The sequence below is a fragment of the Argopecten irradians genome, chromosome 10 (genome assembly GCF_041381155.1).
Source record: "Argopecten irradians isolate NY chromosome 10, Ai_NY, whole genome shotgun sequence".
Lineage (NCBI taxonomy): Eukaryota > Metazoa > Mollusca > Bivalvia > Pectinida > Pectinidae > Argopecten > Argopecten irradians.
In genome coordinates this window covers 9091196-9112167 of record NC_091143.1, presented here as the reverse complement: position 1 = coordinate 9112167, position 20972 = coordinate 9091196, and the positions used below count along the sequence as shown (strand labels likewise).

General features: G+C 36.0%; 2 protein-coding genes across 4 annotated transcripts in view; one reads left to right on the top strand and one right to left on the bottom strand.

Annotated features, from left to right (window-relative positions):
- Positions 1-1332: 1332 nt before the first annotated feature.
- On the bottom strand, positions 1333-14642 carry LOC138333050 (elongation factor 2-like). Its single transcript, XM_069281158.1, has 14 exons — positions 14511-14642; positions 13295-13509; positions 12785-12984; positions 12311-12519; positions 11319-11552; positions 9848-9961; positions 9258-9396; positions 6977-7172; positions 6329-6587; positions 4799-5050; positions 3657-3866; positions 3209-3391; positions 2410-2545; positions 1333-1876 (listed from the first exon to the last, which is right to left on the bottom strand). Exons 1-14 carry the CDS (start codon positions 14511-14513, stop codon positions 1683-1685), a joined length of 2544 nt encoding a protein of 847 aa, XP_069137259.1. The 5' UTR covers positions 14514-14642; the 3' UTR covers positions 1333-1682.
- Positions 14643-14813: 171 nt separating this feature from the next.
- Positions 14814-20972, top strand: part of LOC138333049 (dentin sialophosphoprotein-like) — an 80340-nt gene continuing 74181 nt past the window's right edge. For all 3 annotated transcript variants that reach the window (XM_069281157.1, XM_069281156.1, XM_069281155.1), the window contains exons 1-3: positions 14814-14949; positions 18018-19757; positions 20649-20755. In XM_069281157.1, the coding sequence (XP_069137258.1) occupies positions 18046-19757; positions 20649-20755 (1819 nt within the window). In that variant the 5' untranslated portion in view covers positions 14814-14949; positions 18018-18045. The remainder of the gene's footprint in view (positions 14950-18017; positions 19758-20648; positions 20756-20972) is intronic.

Below are 20972 nucleotides of genomic sequence, written 5' to 3'. Positions count from 1 at the left end.
TTCCGCTACAGAGCAGTGTTATTCGGTTGGGATTGTCAGCTGGGAAGCAAGCATCGGTACCCGCTAACGTGTTTAAATACAGTTGCGAGTTCGACCAGTGTCATACCTAGGTTACCATTGGGCCCTAGTTAAGCATATATATATTATTGCATTTTAGGATAAATCGGTGTACAAGATCAGACATCTTTGATTTAGCACATTGAAGTTTTTTACCACTATTTCTCAGAATGTGCTGAAGGGATCTTTCTCAAATTTAATATGAAAGTTTCGCTAGGACCCTAGTTAAGCTTATTGTATTTTGATTTCGATAGGCCAACATCTTAGATTTTAATAGTTAAAGTTTGTTACCATTACTTCAGTACTGAAGGGATACATCTCAAATTCCATGTTGGGTCCTAGCTATATATAGTTGTGCATATTGCATTTTGGGACAGATTGGTAAACAAGATAGCGGACACCTTGAAAATTTTATACCAATATTTCTAAGAAAGTACTAGTTAATAGTTTGAAAAGATCCCTCTTTTGGTGGGCGCTAAGGTCTCTCTGGGATCTCGTTACATTTTTCACCAACTCCACCGACATCTGCTTGTTTTGATGTTATATAATCATTAAACTGCATTCAGTTGGCAATTATGCAAGTATATTTACATTTTGCCACAGCGACTCCCCATTACTCTAATGATAATCGTGATTTGCATTATGAGCCAATAAATGCAGCCTAGACTTGGTGTAGTAATATCTATATAAATGAATGCGAGTCTTGTTTACTGATACCATGTTAGTCTGCGCAGGAAAATTGACATTGTAGTTGAATGAACCAGTTTGGTTATGAAACTTATAAAAAAACCTTTAAAATGACTGGATAATTGAAAGTAAACTGCAAAGGTATTGAAAAGCATTTAAATTATGTTATCTTTTCAATTTTTATAGGGACTATTTTTATCACATTGAACTTGGCTATTGAGGTTAAATGCTGAGCGGGAAATTCAAATGTTCACTTGCTTTTACATTATGTTTTACTGTGTTTCCTAACGGGCGCAATTCTATTTATCTGCCACCCAGATTTCATTTATATCTCCAATAAATGCAATCTAACAATCCTCTAATTGTTAAATAAATGCCAACTAGACAATGGTAAGTTCAAAATGCAAGAACTTCAAATTAATCCTGGTGTTCAATCTCCTCCTATTATTACCAATTGAATGTAGTTCAATGCTCAATGTATAAATTCTAATTAATTATACCAGGAACTTCCGTGTGTAGGTTGTATCCTCAATGTTGTCAATTTTCCCCATTACCAATAGACTGTTACAGATAAAACAACAAAACTAATTTCCATTTCTCCACATTTAATTTCTTTGGGCAACTCAAAAATGAGCTGTTATCAGGAGCCATGATCTCAAAATGGTTTACACTTTGCAGGTAGCAACATACTTATCCCTGTAAATTTGCTATTTTTAAATAATAAATTAACCAAAATGGTGAGCAGAGCATGTCCATATAGCAAGGAATACCTCGCTTCATTGCTGGTATTTTTGGACACGGAAGTAATAAGTAACTACAACTTTCTGCTATCGGTACAACTAAATCCGAGAAAGGGATACTGAAAGACCACATGTTGAAACCAAAGGTAACTGATACACGTTTTAAGCACTATTAAAGTCCAACATTGAAGAGGTAATTTACAACTTGTCGAGATATTTGTCCAACCCTGGAATACCCTCTGGTAGACCTTTGCGTTTTCTTGTTTGAACGACAACTTTTCCTGGGTTTGAGTTGGGATCATGTACATCTCCAGGCAGAATTTTCCAGTGATCAAATACACACTGTGGGAAAGCTTGTCCTCCCGTATTTGAGCGCAGATGAGCTGTGAATCCTACAAACAATACAGTAAAGAATTCTTTAGATCAGTCAAACAACTATCTTTATTTAATTCAATTTTGCTTGTTACGAGCATTTTCAATGGCTTAAAATCAACTTTATCAGCCCATAAAGGAAAAAAATGACGTCGCTGTTTGTAACCTTGCTTCTGATTGGCGGAGATGACGGCGTAATAGTTTCATAGACAAAATATTTTTCAAGTTAATCCTTAAGAAACCTGGCTATATATTGTACTGTCATATACTGGTATGCTGGGCCCTGTGGTATCTGGTTTAGACCAGTTACACTGTAAATGCTTTAGATAATTTTGTCCAACCCTAGACTTACAAAGAGAATTTTCCACAGAGTAATATTACAAATCCCGCTAAAGTTTAATTCCATCACAAATTAAAAACCTGTAGTGCTGCTTCTTTGACCAAATTGGAGACATCTGGATTACCAGTCCAATAAATATAATGTAACTATCCAGTCCAATAAATATAATGTAACAGAGGTCCTGAAAACATGACTTGTACAGCTTGTACTTACCAAAAGACTCGTTTACAGGCAGGTAAGCCTTGACGGTATCTGTTGCTCGTCCAACGGGTGCAGGTAAGTGGATCTCGATCTCTCCACGTCTCTTGTTCAGTGTAGCAAATACACCACCAACAGCGTTCTCGGGTACCTACACAAGTTATAAGAAAACCATTGAGAACATGACTGACATGTACTGAAATTCTACCAAAAATCACTATTTGGTTAACATCTGTTCAATGCATCTACACTTTCCGTTTTATTATTTATAAAGCAAATATAGTTTTCATATTTTCCCCTTCTCGATTTTTCTAGATTAATTTAGAGATGAAATGACAAAAGTCTTGTCAGAGTTCCTGTTTAAAAGGAAATTCAGTTCCACAACATGTTTGTCCAATTCGGTTAAAACCAAGTTTTTCAGAGTCATTAAGAAGAAATGTTGATAAAATTTTTGTTAAAAGTGTTTGGAAAACTATATAATGACAAAATGACAATATCATGCTCCCCCCCTATACCCTCTTGCAAGAATAGAGGCCAAAAATGGACAAAAAGGAAAAAATCTAATTTTTGTCCACAATTAAAGCTTTAAATTTCACAAAACTAGTTAAAAAGTATCCAAGCCATTTTGATGAAATAAGTTATTTATGGCTTAAAATATTCTGTAAAGAATGACAACACTATAATAGAGATACTAATTCTATTCATTAAGATTTAATAATAACATTTGATCTCCCCAAAGTTTCAAGCCAAAGCCCACGAGCCCCCCATTTCCAAATTGATTGAAAAAGCTGCTGTAAGTAGTCAAAGAACTTGCCTCAATTTCTACCAGATAGATAGGTTCCATAATGCTTGGCTTGGCTGTCAAAGAACAAGCATAAAGGACACGTCTTGCTGTTCCAATGATCTGGCCACCACCACGATGGATGGCATCAGCGTGGAGGGTTACATCATGAATGTCATATCGTACACCTCGTACATTTTCTTCACAAAGGACACCCTGAAAAATGCATTTTCAACAATATGTACAACAATTGGAACAGTTACATGGAGAACAGGCAAATATCTATTCTATCAAAAAGGCAGTAATTAACTGGCTAAAAAAACACCAAACAACATAGATTTAGCATTGTGAATGACAAGACAATAAATACTAAATTTAGTCTGAACTATTCTCTTGTTCAAAGTGGATGGAAAAATTAAGCAACTCCTACTTGTATACATTTCTCTCCCCCCCCCCCCCCCCCTCATTAAAGTCCACTCACCTCTTTCGTTGCCCACTGGAAGCCAGCGACAACACTGTCCTTGATTTCATTGAGGTACTGTACTCCCTTTGTCACATCTGTTAACAGATTTGGTCCAGTACCTTCAGGTCCGAAGCACCAGATTTTTCTTGCCTCGGTGGGGTCTAAACCGAATTTCTCGGACAAGAATTTTCCTCTCTCTTTGAAGTCCTGTCTTGGTGTGATCTCTCCCTGATAAATTTTACAAACCCAGATCAAAAACACAGTCAAAGCTTATGCATTTCAGGGTTTTTGCCAGCTATTTTGGGAAAAGGACCCCAAGCAAAAATTGGGAAAATCAAATTGATGTTTTTCCAAATTGGTAAAACTTTCATAAATTTTTTCCCAATTTTGAAAATTTTGGAAAAAATATATTATCTTTGCTAAATGCCTTCAATTCTAACAAGATATATTTATGTTATTGTCTAAGCTTTTCACATTATTTGGTTTTTTTTTAACTAAATTCTACCACAATTGGGAAAATGTTGACTAAATTTTGGAAAAAACAGCAGTGCTATTTTTCAGTTGCGAATGGGTCCCTTCACCGGACCCTACAAAGACCTGGCAAAAACCCTGCATTTGAACAAACTTGGTAGCCATACATCCCAGCATGTCACAGGCCCAATATCAGGTCTCTAGGCCTCTTAGTTATTCTAAAGAAGTTGTTTAAAGAATTTTAGCCTAATTCACCCCTGTGACCTTGAACATGCTACAGGCCCAATATCAGTACCATGAGCCTTCTGCTTCATAAGAAGTTGTTTAAAGATTTTAGCCTTTTTGACCCGTGACCTTGAATGAAGGTCAAGGTCATTAATTTTAACAAACTTGGTAGCCCTTCATCCCAGCATGCTACAGGCCAAATATCAGTGCCCTGGGCCTTTTGGTTATTGAGAAGTCGTTTGAATGAAAAGTTTACGCATGGCGGACGGCGACGGATGGTGTATGATGACAATAGGTCATCCTGACCCTTCGGGTCAGATGACCTAAAAAATCCCGACCGACCTACCATATTTTTTGAGTCATGTAATCTGAAACATGCATATAATTTTCTTTTGCCTTAGTACCGTCACAGTCCTAGTGTGCAAGACATTTGGTATAGTCTAAGGGAGGTAAACCATTCTTACATTGTCAATAGCTTCAGCACAACCATCTGGGAGTGGCCTGGCTTTCATGTACAATCTGTTGTGTTTGTTTGGAGACTTAGATAGACACATGATTGAGGAATCTTCGCCTACAGTTTCCCTGTAGGATACAACAGGGTCACTCTTTTTGATGGGGATACCAGCATGGTCCTCTTCTAGATCCTTCAAGCAGATCTCAAGATGAAGTTCACCTGCTCCGGCGATAATGTGTTCTCCAGATTCCTCTGTTGTACACTGAAATATACAAATTTTATAGTTAAGGATTCATTTGAACAAATTTTATTTTCCCCAAAAATGTTAGAGACATATAATGCCTTTTAGACCTACACTAAATCCCCAGCACAATAATGTTACTGTGATCTCCATTCTGGCAAATACTGATAGTTCTGTCTTGCCAATCCTGCTTTGCATTTAATGTTTAAGTCCATTTGACAAAGTCGACTACACACAAATTCCCGTAATTTACCATAACATTTTACACTTCACTAGTAATTGAATTATTTTGATGGATACAAAAATATCTTGACCAAGTCCAAGTATACCTGGAATAGGGTGACATATTAACTTAAACCTACCCCTCCCCCCCCCCCTAATTCATTAACTTATTAACTTAAACCTACCCCTCCCCCCCCCCCTAATTCATTAACTTATTAACTTAAACCTACCCCTCCCCCCCTAATTCATTAACTTATTAACTTAAATTTACCCCTCCCCCCCTAATTCATTAACTTATTAACTTAAAGGTACAATTCAGTGAGGCTTATTCTGTTACATAACCATGAAGCAAAATATAACATAAATGTATTGTTCTACATTCCTTATGAAACAATTGACAAAGGAGTAGATATGATAGGACCAGTATTTGGCCTTAATTTTTCATGCCGAAAAAATTTAACTCTGATCCCCATCAATTTCATATCAATAAATACTCTCATACTTGCCATTCATCAAAACATTTTTTTTTATAACCATGTACACGATGTGTGTCCACCTATGACGTCATCAAATTGATGATTTTCCTCCTTTCGCCAAATTTTGCTAGAAATTCATCATCTTTCGGTTAGAAAAGGCTTGAAATGGATTTGGCCGCCACCTTGGAGCAACTTTACATTTTGCATGGATATGCGTAAATACATGATACACAACGTGTGAAAATCTCTTTCTGCTCCACGAAGGCAGCCACATTCATTTTTAGAGAAAACCACTCAAAAAGTATGATTTTTCAAGGATTTTTGTGAAAAATGGAGGGAAACTGCATGTTGATGACGTCATAGTGAACATAATTGGCACATGCAGAATATTTTCGAGATGTAATGTGTTAGCAAATGTATTCAGCTGTTATATGGCAAAATATGTTGTTCTTTACTGGAGAATTAATTATGAGGCCATATTAGAGTCCTTCTCCTTTTAATTCCATCCCCTCTTATTCACTATAAATTTTTAATGAAATGATGGCATAGTGAGAGTTGACAACACCGTCTTTTCTTTGACTTAGATTAGGAAACTACCTACCTGTACCATAGGGTCGGATTTGGCCAGACGTTTGAGACCTTCTACTAATTTTGGTAATTCTGAAGGATTTGAACACTCCACAGCAACTCTTACGACAGGGCTGACACTGAATTTCATCTGTTTCATGTTGTGAGCGCCCTCAAAAGTGGTAAGGGTTCCTGTTTTGATCAAGAACTGGTCGACCCCTACAAGTCCACAGATGTTTCCACAGGGTACATCCTCAATTGGTTCAATGTATCGACCCATCATCAAGATTGTCCTGAAGATTTAATATCAATTTCATAACCATGTACCGATACATCAATTATCTAACCTAGAATATAAATGTATGCAAAATATCAATCAAATTAGCGCCCTTGCCTCTAAATGAAATATGAATAGGACAACTGGACAAGATGGCCATCGTTGTGTCTTCACATATCAAAATCCAATCTTTTTTACTTTTAATAAAAAAATTAAAAGAGGAAATCCTTCATAGGATATAAGCATGTGGTTATTTTGGTAAAGACAACCATCTTACACAGAGGTTGCAAAACAGCTTGCATGCAAGACAATGATGTAGCATCATCAATATATGCAGTTTAACCATATTTTTTTTTTTACTCCTTTCAATCAAGCATCATCCAGAAAATTAGGATTTTAATTTACCTCTGCACAGTTTTGATGTTCAAGTCATCCTTCTTTCCCTGCACAAAGTTAGGACCCATAATTCTGGCTTTCTGTCCAGTGGCTATGCATCCAGAGAAAACACGTCCGAAAGCATAGAAACGTCCCTTATCAGATGTAGGTACCATCTTGGACACGTACATCATGAGAGGTCCTTTAGGATCACAGTTTTTCATTGCTGCAGAAAAAAATAAGAATATCAGATTACTTTCGATTTCAAAACTATTTTTACAACAACATGCAGTATATAAACTATATATATATATATACAATAAATGATAAATTCAGTATGTTCTCCTATTGAAAATTGACCTAATGAATCTTTTGAGTCTATTTCTATAATGGAATGACAATGAAGAATTATTAGATTGATAAGATTGGCTATGAAAATGATATTACAATGAAATATTTTATCCCTTTTGAAGTGGGAGCACAACCTAAATAAGCAACATGTTAAATACAAATGTGTAACATGTTTACATAAAGATTTGATTGACATAATTTTAAATAAATAATTTATTTTTTTATAAAATGATTAAATTTGAAATGTTTAGATGATATGTAAATTTAAAGGTTGTCATAATTTAAAACATTTTTTTCCTAATTGAATGATATAATTGAAATAAATTATACAGGAATGCACTTTTGCGAGGATTCGCATATATTTTGGGACTCATTGATTTTGACTGGGACTCACCATTTTAAAAAGTGGTGAGTCCAGGACTCACAAGAAAAATAGGCCCAGAGGGCCTGTATCGCTCACCTGGTTTGTAATGCCAAGTAATATTCTGGATACAGGTTCATTGTTTATTTTCTGAAGAAATTTGAATATTTACCTCTAATTCCCCTATTGGGCCCCACCATTCCTGCCCCCTGGGGGTCAGAGCCAAAATTTATACAAGCTCAGTTCCCCTTCCCCCAAGGATGTTTGTGGCCAAATTTGGTTACAATCCATGCAGAACTCTATGACTAGTAGCGATTTATAGGATTTACTTTTATTTCCCCTATTGGGCCCCGCCCCTCCTGCCCCCGGGGGGTCAGAGCCAAAATTTATACAAGTTCTGTTCCCCTTCCCCAAGGATGCTTGTGGCCAAATTTGGTTACAATCCATGCAGAACTCTATGACTAGTAGCGATTTAAAGGATTTACCTTTATTTCCCCTATTGGGCCCCGCCCCTCCTGCCCCCTGGGGGTCAGAGCCAAATTTTATACAAGTTCTGTTCCCCTTCCCCAAAGGATGTTTGTGGCCAAATTTGGTTACAATCCATGAAGAACTCTATGACTAGTAGCGATTTATAGGATTTACCTCTATTTCCTATATTGGGCCCCGCCCCTCCTGCCCCCAGGGGGTCAGAGCCAAAATTTATACAAGTTCTGTTCCCCTTCTCCTAAGGATGTTTGTGGCCAAATTTGGTCACAATCCATGCAGAACTCTAGGACAAGTAGCGATTTATAGGATTTACCTTTATTTCCCCTATTGGGCCCCGCCCCTCCTGCCCCCCGGGGGCTCAGAGCCAAAATTTATACAAGTTCTGTTCCCCTTCCCCCAAGGATGTTTGTGGCCAAATTTGGTTACAATCCATGCAGAACTCTATGACAAGTAGCGATTTATAGGATTTACCTTTATTTCCCCTATTGGGCCCCGCCCCTCCTGCCCCCAGGGGCTCAGAGCCAAAATTTATACAAGTTCTGTTCCCCTTCCCCCAAGGATCTTTGTGGCCAAATTTGGTCACAATCCATGCAGAACTCTATGACTAGTAGCGATTTAAAGGAAATGTTGACGGACAGACAGACGGACGGACGGACGGACGGACGACGGACGACGGACGCCGCGCCATGGCATAAGCTCACCGGCCCTTCGGGCCAGGTGAGAAAAATATACTACATAAATTGCTGCCTTTAGGCGAGTGGCATATCAAATAATTTAATGAGTTTGATAAATTTCATATTACATAGTCACAATTTTAAGATTCTATTTATCGCTTTTATTAATAGAAATATAAATGAAACTTTTACTTTCGTCTCTATATATAACAGATGAAATCTTGCCCGGATGCGACGTTTTCGTCTACGGAGACAATCATGAGACGTCATATATTGATTACGACGTCAAATCAATATGCAACATCTTAATAGTGTTATTACATATGTGTATTACAATATTTATGACATGGCTGGATGGGCCAGTTATGTGATAAATATAATTCTCATTTAAATTGCTAATATTTTCATCAAACTTGATACAAAGCTTCTTGTCCCTTACAAATAGCAACTTCATCGTCTGTGGGTCCTTCATACAGAGTGTCAGTTCTGTAGCGCTGGGCAGTTACTGGGGAAGGCAAATGAATGACAATCATCTGAAGGAGGGCATCGCCAGCAGGCATCCACTTTCTCATGACCAGCTACATGAGTGACAATATAGTACAAGATTTTAACAGACCGGCAATAAAATTAGTACCTATCAAACTTATGTATAATACAAAGATTTGTTATACAACATTTTAATTCAATTTACTATATACTTGAGCCTAAATTAAGTCTTGCTTAATTAGATTCATTTTCATATATGTAGGCAATTGGTTATGTTATATGGAATTATTTCAAAATTCGCCAATTAGTATTAATTTTTTCTGTCAAACTTTATCAGTTTTGTGTTATCAAAAAGTTGTATTTAAAATACATAATCCTTCAGTTCATATTCACACTAATTACGCTTGTCCACCGATTCTTTGACAAGATGTATTAGTTCATCCTTTCCTTGCACAAATCAAAATTTCTTTAATATTTCTTAAAGTATGTACTAAAATTGAAAATATCCTGGCACATTTGAAAATATTTTTTTAAAAATGGTACCTTGAGAAGCTGCTTTTCGCGCAAGTCTTTCTCCTCAGAATTGAGCTTGACTCCCATCTTTTCAACCAGAGCGAGGGCCTTTTCATGCTCTTTCTTCATACATGTATCAAACACCTTAAAAACAATTTAATACTTGTACTAAATATTATTCACATCAGATACATCACAAGGACAAAAATTGTCAACACCTAATTATAAATTGAAACAATTCCAATTGCATGTTTTTGAAATATCTCTCGACAGTTTAAATATTCTGATGTGATTACAAAAGGTTTGTAAATGGATATAATTAGGAGAATCTTCTTAGTACAGTTCAAGGAATACAACCATTTGTTAAATAGCTACATTCATTGAATAAACATGTACTTAAAGCTCAACAGTGTTCCCGATCATTTTTTCAAATGTTTGTTTTTGTGTACCCTTATACCTGGCAAAATGGTGGTACAATGCCTTATTCATTAAAAGGGGTACACATGTGTATTCTTTGGTAGAAAATAGAAACAATCTAATGTATATTTCGACAAAGAAAAAAACAAAAAAACAAACACATTTAAAAACAGTGTTATATTTATATATCTCTTTGTTTGATCTATAAAACAACATTATTGCTTCTTAAATACATCTGCAACACAGTTTTCAAATATACAGACATACTGTACATGTCTGCTGTGTTGCGTCAATTTCTTCACTAAAATCATGCGCTCAACATGCATAATGTCCATTTTATAATATTGCAATCAATTTACAAATGCATTTAGAAGAGCAGTTTTCAAAATATTTTGAATCGATCCACAAATTTTTTAGCCTCGCAATCTGAATGCGCTGATCCGAAAAGGCATTAAAATGTATCGCTGCCCTCTGGAAGATTTCTGTAATGATCGGTATCACAAACAATTTTCTTGTTCAAAGAATCATGTGGATTTAAAGTTTGTTTTCATACTCTTTGATGGTGCTTGACATACACAGCTCTATTTGTTATCGCATGATCAAAATCTGCATCGTAAGTTGCTTCCCGTAACACATGCTCTTTGAGTGATATAACGATGATCAGTACCGAGACTACCGATGGTCATTGGTAAGGTCTCGGATTTTTTCATAGGACAAAGCAGATAAGTAGTTAACAGATTGACCGCTAAGTGTGCTGCAATTAATGTTTACTGATATGAATACTTCCGGTATCACAACCACATGTTGACAACACTTATGATTTCTTCAATCAAAATAGGAGATAAAAAAAATGATAACCACCAAATGATGGAAAATATTTAAGCCTGCATGCATGTACAGGTTGTCAAATTTAAGCGTGCAAAAACACAAATTGATTCTGCGTGATCTGGAACACTGGCTCAAGATGGCATTAAATTAACTATCTATGATCTACAAACTATATGCAACTCTGTTCCGATCTGGTCTTAAATAACATGTAACTGAAGCACGATTTGGATAATTTGTGTTTTATCATACGACTTACCATGTAAATTGGGTCCAAGATGTATTTGACAAAACCTCTAACGGCCTTTTCTCCCTGTTCTTTCACCCATTTCTTATTTTTCTCATCATAAAAGTTGTCGCCCCACAACTTTTTCATTAGCTTCTCTTGGTTCATCTTGAACTTAGTCTCGTAACGGACAGCAAAATCTTTCAGAGTGAAAGCCCATCCATGAAGACCAGAACCAAATCCAACAGTTCCTTGTTGGGGATCGACCTGAAACACAAGTTTTCATCTTAACCATCTTAAATTTTGTGTTAAAATGAGTGATTTTAATCTTTGATGAATTCAAATTTAAACTGAATAACCTAGAGCTAATGGAACCAGTACTATTACTAAGTCACAAGATATAGAAAAGCCCAGCAGAGTAATGGTCCTAGCTGCAATATTGTAGCTCAAAAGACTTTTAGACCGATAATGGTGTCGTCTTTAGAGCTACAAATGGCACCTATTACTAATAATGGAGCAAATAAATGTTTGTGCAAACCATTATTAAAACATCTGTATGCATTTTATCTTACTTGTTTGATATTACTTACCCACTAGGCAATAAAACTTAACCGTATGAAATATCAAATTCACAGCGAGATTTTTTTTTTTCACATATAAATGAGTGGTAAAGTAGATATTAAGAATGATCTTTATGTTTCTTTTGGACAAAAATAATATATAAATGCATGTACACGCTTAAAATAATTGGAAACCTACCAAAAAGTATAGAAAAATGTGCCCGAGTGATTTTCTAAGGCAGTGTTCCACTACGGTGTTCCACTACGACATATAGGGACAATTTCGTATCCGGCCAAGTATAGTAGGCCGGGTACGTATATTCGTTCTAAAATGGTCCATGGATAGCTAGTAGTGAAAAGAGCATATCCTTGTAATTTATTCTTTTGGACGAGTGCTTTGGCTCCCATAAAACAAAATCTGTGAACGTAAACTGTCTGAATACACAACAAAGTAATAAATCTTACATCAATTACACCAAGGGGACTCTCCTCGGAGGACACCATGTTAACGATTACGTTGACACTTTCAATGATTCTCTGGAAGGTCTGATAGAGATCTTCTTGACCAATCTGAAGGGTGAGAAGAGCAAGGTCCATCTTGTTCATGAACAGAATAGGCCTAATCCTTTCAGCGATGGCTTGTCGCAGTACAGTCTCAGTCTGTACACATACCCCTGAAAATAATAGTTATATCATATGAAATATGACATGCAATTGCATCAATACACTAGTAATGCAGAGCTGGATCAAAGGGCAAAAACTTGCATTAAATAATCACATCTTTTAAGATTTTTTGGCTAAATAACCTCAAAGTTCCTTAGTGGTAATACAAGGTGAAACAACACCACTCAAAATTCCTCAAAGGCAAAGAAATTCTTTTTAAAACAAGAAAATCAAATTAGAAACAAACACAACATTTTACACTAGACCGGAACTAACCAGAAACGCAGTCGACCACCACAAGGGCTCCATCAGTTACACGCAAAGCTGCTGTTACTTCAGAGGAGAAGTCAACGTGACCGGGGGAATCAATCAAGTTGATAAGGAAAGCATTCCTCATCGTGTCAGATTCGTCGTAGGTTTTCTGCTTGATGTATTTCATGTCTTCTTTTGCCAACTCATAGTACATGGAGATGGCACTGCAAATAATGGGTACACAAAAGTGTAATTTTATTCAATGGTGTTTTCATGAAAGATGTTTTAAATAACTTACTTAATTTCAACATAATGAATAACATAAGTGGAAAAGATTTCAAGAAGTTACAGCTGTTTTCTTTATTTGACAAAGTATTTCATCTTGTGCCAACTGCAGTCCAAACATATTTGACAATGAAAGATAATTTTTACAGAAGAAAGCTACCTTTACTCAATGTAAGATTATTGATCTCTGTACAAGATTATATCAGAGCAATTCTCAACCTCAATAAATCATTTTAATTTTTGACATACGTTGACTTGATGGTGATGCATCGATCCTGTTCATCCTTTCTTGTGTCTGTGAATCGTGCTTCTCCGGCCTTTGCTCCAGCAATGATACCGGCTTTACTGACCAGGGAGTCGGTCAACGTAGACTTGCCATGGTCTACGTGAGCAATCACGGACATGTTACGGATGTTAAATTTTTTGTCCATGATCTCACGGATCTGATCTACTGTAAAGTTCACCTGGAAAATAAAGTAATTATTTATAAGGTTGAACAAGATATCAAATTGAAAACCTGTATAAGGGAGTGGAATTCTGACACATGGTATTTACAAAGCGAAGGGACATCTGGTTTGCAGACTATTTTGGCCAACATCAATTCTATGAAGATAGAGAAAAAAATTGATGCACATATAGAGGTCCCTCTACAGTCCAATGCAGAAATTTCAATCTCCCTTATATCCTGTATAGCGGGGCTTTAATTTGGCAGATCCATATGATCACCAAAATTAAACTGAAAATTTTAACACTGCTAATTAAGAATGCATAATTTTAAATAAAGTTTTAAAATCAAATCTATAAACTCGATATAACCAAATATTATGACCACAAAAGTTTCCCTCTATAAAGCCATTGTTTTTGGTCAAATATATATGTATATATATTTTTAAGATAAAACAGACTTCTCATTATAATATTCATATATGGGTGAACATCCTCTAAGCATGGTAGTCAAAGATCAATGATGTTGTCAATGAATGAAATATATATCTCATTAAGCTCGCCTGTTGTCAAGTTTCATTTTGAGATCGCGACATCTTTTATACTGACAATAATAATAATTTCTTCTATAATTTTAAATGAAATCTGTGAGAATATGGCACACTGTTGTGCAATATGGAAACGTGCCCTGCATGAGTGTACCGAATGACACAAAATATATCGCTCAATATTTCACTATATACGGCAATTATATGATTGACTCAAAGAAAACGCCATTCTCTTGTATAAATTTTGTGTAAGGAAAAATCAGACGCATACTTTGGGCAAAATATGCCATTTTATGACAGCCGAACTGGATGACCGGTTTATTTACGTCATTCGACAACGATCAACCCTTGACTGAAAAATAGTTGTTTATTTCATATAAATAAGATGTTTTCATGTCTTAAACCTCTTGAATTGATAGATCGATAGTATAACAACATATATTACAGAAAATAATGGTTTGATGGCCTCTTACCATTTTGATCGAGTCTTGCTTGGACAACCTAGCAAATACGCTGCTGTCCTCTTTGAACGACTCGACGGAAGAGGATAGGAACAGTCACGTGGGTTATTGCGAAACGCCACGTTGTGCTTTATAAGGGATAAAGTCAGAGAAACCCGACTGTAAGCAAACACCAAAGCACACAAAAATCATTTCTGTTGTAAATAAAGAATAGGATTGATATTAAAAGCAAATAGAATGGAATATAAATCATTTTTGAAATATTTTCATTTTTATTTTCTCCGGATCAACTTCCGTCTTGAAATTGACGACAGATGGCAGCACCAGAATTTACATGTCCGCTCGGCTATTATCATATATCGAAAAATGCTGCAGTGTAAAATATATTATCAAATTGTAGCTTATTGACGTGGAAATGGAATAAATAAGTTAACCGGCTTTTCTAACCTTGGTAAGTGTACACAAATGGCTGATAAAAGGTATCGAAAACAATATCCAGGTAACATATTATGTCATTATCATCAGCAAACGTCTGACTAAATCGTTCATCAGGTTATCGATTTTCTACCGACTCCATGACTAGTTATTGCATTGCATCGCATTGTCCAAACTGTGCCATGTGTTATTACATTACACGTTTTGATATCGTGGTGATTTAACACCTGGAATTATGATGCTTAGTTGTGAAATTAAAACCATATTGTGTGTAATTCTTTTGCATATTCTTGACGTCCATCAGCTTCAGAAGCTGTACCTAAACGGGAGGTTGTAAGTAAGTTACTAGTGCACATCGTATTGGGACAGCTTTGTGTTTCCGCAGCACTTGAATTTCTCTTTTGTTTCCCTCCTTTAAATCTTAATGATTGAAAAGTTGTGTGACAGGAAAGTGTTAACATTATTTGTCTCCAAAATATCGGTCATAAGACAAGTGAAGGTTTTATCGGAAGCAATTTAACTGTCCTTGAGTGAGATGTGAGATTTAGAGTGAAATTTGACGGATGGTCCATGAAAATTCTGGCTCACATTACAAATAACAGTATTATTAATGAAGTTCTATAAATAACAAAAAATATAAAGAAAACTGAATCAGCTGTTTGGTAGATTTTTGCCAGCTAGGTTATAGAATGTTTCATCAAAATTGTCCTTTTTGTCACAATATTAAAAAAAAAATAATCAATGTAATCTGAAAAAGAGGTCCATTGTATCATCAATACATATTTTGTATTGTTTAAGTGTATTTTCAATACATAAAATTATTGTATCATTTTAGCCCTTAATTCCAATTCTCAGCCCTACCATACATAGACTCTCTTCATTGTGATGGAGTAAGATGGACGTAAATGCATTATCTGAATATCACACTAAAAACTACAGAAGACTATGATATATATATATAATCATATATTACAACACATACATATGCGTTATAGGGCTGGTTTATATTTATGCAGGGTGTCTGAAGGTCAATTTTACTCCAACTGGATTGATTTAACCAAATACCTTAATACCCTTTCACACATTCAAGGATGCAATGCTGAATTGCCACAGATTGGAAATTTTTATCATCCTGCGTTCCAGGGCTCTGTTATATCATAATGCCAGTGTTAACACGGTAGTGACATGCATGGTGCCGACACAAACAACAATTTTCTATGGATAATCACGATAACTGCATGCCTGGCCGTCTCTCATGATCGACAACTCACTGGAATGTGGCAAATAGATCATGGATTTGCACGGAACATATATAACTGTTTATGCCTGTTTCTACTTATTTTTTTCACAGTGGAACCTAGTGTTAATATGAATGTCCACAGATTATCACAATAATCAAACATTTTAGGTCCGTGTAGCTTCCGTGAACACTCCGTGTGCAATCCGTAGATACCAGTGTTTTCCGAAAGAAAAGTTCGTAAATGGATGACCCTAGACTGAAAAGGGTGACTTTGGTACTACCTATACACAGACATTTCGTATGCAACATAGGAATACTGTACACAGATTATACACAAATCAGTATGGTCAATTTGTGTAGGTCCGACGAAAAAATTAAACAAGAAAAAAAAGTTCCTGAACCGGCGCAGCCATGCCGGAGGGTCCCGGATGTCGCCGGATGCATGGTGATGGAGGATTGTCACAGATTTCAGATTGATGGTCTGTGTTGATCTGGGAGTCTCTTCCTTATATGTGAAAGGGGCTTTCCTCTTTAAATTTGGAATACCATTATTTGTCAGGGTATAATCTAATCATATTGGATATTGTACAAAAAAGCAACAAATATCAATACAAATACATTTTACCTCATTATGATACAAATGTCTAACATATTGTAATTTGTATGTCTGACTTCAATGACTTGTATGATGATTAAGTAGAATTAAATAGTCTGTCAATTTGTAACCATGTAATTGTTGATAGTATAAGCCTATACTTTTTATCCCTGGAAATTAAGAGTGTGGCTTATAGTCCAGTGCAACTTAATTACATGTGGACAAAAACTATCAGATGATGGTTTGAAAAAAAATGCAATTCACCAAAATGAACTTGTGGAAAGGTGATAAAAAGAAATAATACACATTAGAAATATAAGGAAGATTAATATAAATTATGTACCAGGTACATGTTTATTGCTTTAATAAAAAAAATTACGGCACCAATACGGTATGCAAGATCACATTGATTTGGATTTCCAGTCTTTTTATGAATTGTGTTGAGTCTTGAAATATTATATTCCTGAAAGGCTTATCTGATTTAAATGCAGATCCTTATTTTGATAAAGGATCTGTTGATTCTTTGAACTGACCAACCAAGTTGCTGCTTCCAGAACCTTGGCAGTAAATTTGAAGGGAAAAATAGTGTGAACGAATATTTTCGTTTACTATAAATAATCCATAAAAGGTACTCTCTAAATTATGTCACACAAATAAAACACTACAGACAAGTTTTTACTCTGATGAGCACTAGCTAGGTGTGCTTGGAAATAACAGCACATCTCAGTGATTTTTCTCCTTATATAACTGGGGTCGGTATACGACCCCATTCCCAATGCCAAACCCCCCTATCAAATCGCTGAAAAACAAATCAAACGCTGAAATCCCTCCCCTTGTTATTTAATCTAAAAACAAACTACTCACTCTGAAACTTGTGATGGTCATCACCTTTTGATAAAATGAAACAGTTTACTGTTTTACAATATCTAATCACCTATAATACCATGTTCAGTAATGGGTAATTTTTTCCCAAAACTGCTCTTTTCGCGATTAAAAATACCCAATTTGTTACAAAAACTTTTTTCCCAAAATGCCCTGAAAAATCACTGCATCTGCTAGACTTGTTCTATAGATATACTAGGATTAGATCTGAAATACATTTACAGGTGATCATGATATAATGATCACCAGAATGTGACTGCTCAGATCCTCTATCAAACTGAGTGATTATTAGGATCTGTATTTCAATCAGATTGTGAAAGACTTTACCATTCACACTTATTATATATAATTTTAATCTATATTTCAGGGTGAAGTTTGTGGGCAAATAAAACAGCATGTCTGACCAGGAAGAAGAAGTACGGATAAATGCACCTAAGAATCCACAGGATAGCTATGATCCTGATATGGACGGGGCATGTGGTGGAGGAGAGCCATTCAGATCCCTGTCTCCTGGTAGTAACTCCGTCGACAACCTAAGTATGGAGGTCCAATTTGAAGAAGAGAGTTCTAGACACCCGAGCGAGATAAGCTCGCTATCGTATCAGAATCTTCTGGATGATGGAGAAGGATCTGGACAAATACTGTCTCGACATGAAAGTGAGGACAGTAATGATTCCTTCCCCCCTGATTATAGTGATAACTTTAACAGTGATAATATAACTCGAGGTCAAAATCTCTCTGATCTTCCTACAGAGATAAATGTAAAATACAGGGAAAAGCTCAGTATGGGACTCACAGAACGGACTGGCGACCTCAAACTAGGAAATAATTTTAAAGTTGGTGAAAGAAATGAAATTGTAATGAATTCAAGGCCAATCATTGACAGTCATGATATGATGGAAGAAATAGATTTAGAATCAAAAGACATCGTAAGTATGCATAAAGTTGAAGTAGAAGAAATTCTTCCAAGGGAAAGAGTGAAAAAGCGCAACAGCTTAGAAATCAGAAACAATATCCCTGTGGTTGGTGAGATCAAAAGTTACGATAAGGATTTAGATCCGCAAACATACTCTTCACAAGGCGCTAAGCCAAAGATTCGTAAACAGTCGCCAGGATTAGCGTGCCGAGTTGGTGATGGATCTGGGGGAAGCGGCAGTGATAGAGAGGGATCAAACTCAGATCGAGAACTTGAACGGCCCATTAATAAAGTTAACTTACAACCTATGGGGAATGCCCTCCATCCACATTCCAACACATGTCCAGTGCATTCTAGTGATAACAAGATTAAAAACACTGATTTAATGAATGTAGTGGTAAATCCAGCAAGTAGCATAAGATCTGCAATAGAGGATCTTTCCAACGGCTCGACAGGACATTCTGGGCCTGATGTGGAAAACGAATACGATTATGTGAAATATGCCCGAATACAAGATGGAGATTCATATGTAGGAATGAGACTAGCTTATTCGAGTACTGATGAAGTCATGAAAAGAAACAGCTTAGAAGTGAATGGATTTAGTAATAATTCTATAATTGATATTTCCCGTGAAGGATCTCCAGAGAAGTCTATAGCTCTCCATAAACTGGATTTTGCAGCTCCAAATGTCCCACAAAAGGTTAATGAGGATACCCTGACAGAGATTCCTCTGAATACTGCTGAGAGCGTTCATGGTGAGGACAAGCAGGCATTTTCTCTTTCACCTGAAACAACAGAATGTGATAGTGTGGAGGTGGAAAGTGTGACATCTGATGGAGATAAATCTAATCTAGGAATGCCTTTAGTGGAGGATGGACTATCTAGCAGTCAGGCTAGCGACAACGAGGATTATATTCCACCCTCAAATCAGGTCCCCAAGTCTCCAACAGCCATGCTGAGGAAAAAACAAAAGTCTGACATCGAACAAGAAATGTTAACAACTCCAAAAGAAGATTCAAAGCACAAGCAGCTAGATGCTGAAGCGATCATGGAGGATCTGAAGGCAAAGAGAGAGGCTCTCGATTTAGCCATCCATGACATCAAATCAGCCATACAAAACAGCAAAGGCATAGCCCTGAAATCTCCTTACAAGGAAGCCCAGGAGGAGGAGGAGCCTATCTGGGTCATGAGGTATTGTATTCATTTTATTTACTCAGTGGTGATAACATTGTCTCTTAGAGCTTCATTTTAATGTTCTTTTGACTTGTTTTGTGACATGTCTTACCATAACAAACTGTCCGGCCTAGGTCCCTTGATTATAATAACTGCATGAAAAAACTATAACAATAATAAAAAAATAATAATAATAAGGAGGCCTGATGCAGAAGCATTAGTACTATCATTTGTGCTTTTCTGTTAGCTGTTTGCATATTGTTTGGTAACAATTGAATTGGATTTCTTAAGCTGCAAAGTTTGTTCAAATAGATGATCTTGACCTTCAATATAGACTTCAAACCTTCTGTGATATAAAAACTATCACTTTAATCAATAACTTATAGCGGCCTGCAAACCTTATATTAATTCTATAGCTTAATGGGATAAACTTAAAGGGCTACCAAGTGTGCTTTAGATGAATGATCTAAGGTAACACCTGTACAGTTTATTGCCAATATTTAGAGAACTATAGCTAGACTCTAGTATTAGGCCTGTATAGACTGCTGGAAGTAAGGGTTTCCAAGTTGTTTAAATTAATGACCTTGACTTTTATTCAAGTCCATATGGTTCAAATACATGTAGACTAGAATATTTAATTATTAGAATGCCAGGACAGAAGCTGCTACGTACCAAGTTTGTTCAAATTAATGACCTTTACCGTGATACCAATGTCACCAAGTGCAATTAGGTGAAATTCTAATAAACTTTTAAAAGCCTCAAAGATACATATTGCCAATATTGGTCTAGTAATCTTGTAGCATGCATGAATAAAGGAATGAACTTGACTTTCATTCAAGCTAATATATGATAAATCATTTGAATGATAAATTATTGGAATGTAGACTATTATGTACTTGCACATTTCAGAGAGGGTGCTAACCCAGAGGGAAAGTCACAGAACCAAAAACACGAAGGAATTAACGTTGGTCGCAGTCCCTGTACAGACAATTACAGCCGAAAGGAGCAAGACAATGGTAAACCATGTTATAATATTTATTGTGCTTTTTAACATATATTCATTCCAGATTAGCTATCAATGATAAAAGTTTATAATGCTTTTTGAGTTTAAATGCAGTGATTTATCGATTTCAAGGTACATTGCTATAGCCGCAAAAATTTGATGCACAAATTATGGAGACATGGCTGAATCATATCGATACTCTGAAAGTCATGATTAGATCGTAATTTAAA

Excerpts from the sequence above, each read along its gene's own strand:
- LOC138333050 (XM_069281158.1), bottom strand. Across the intron at positions 7,173-9,257 it reads AGACGATGAAGTTGCTATTT|CAATGAAAAACTGTGATCCT; the intron begins GTAAGGGACAAG and ends TTTTTTCTGCAG. Across the intron at positions 5,051-6,328 it reads AATCCGACCCTATGGTACAG|TGTACAACAGAGGAATCTGG; the intron begins GTAGGTAGTTTC and ends TGTATATTTCAG.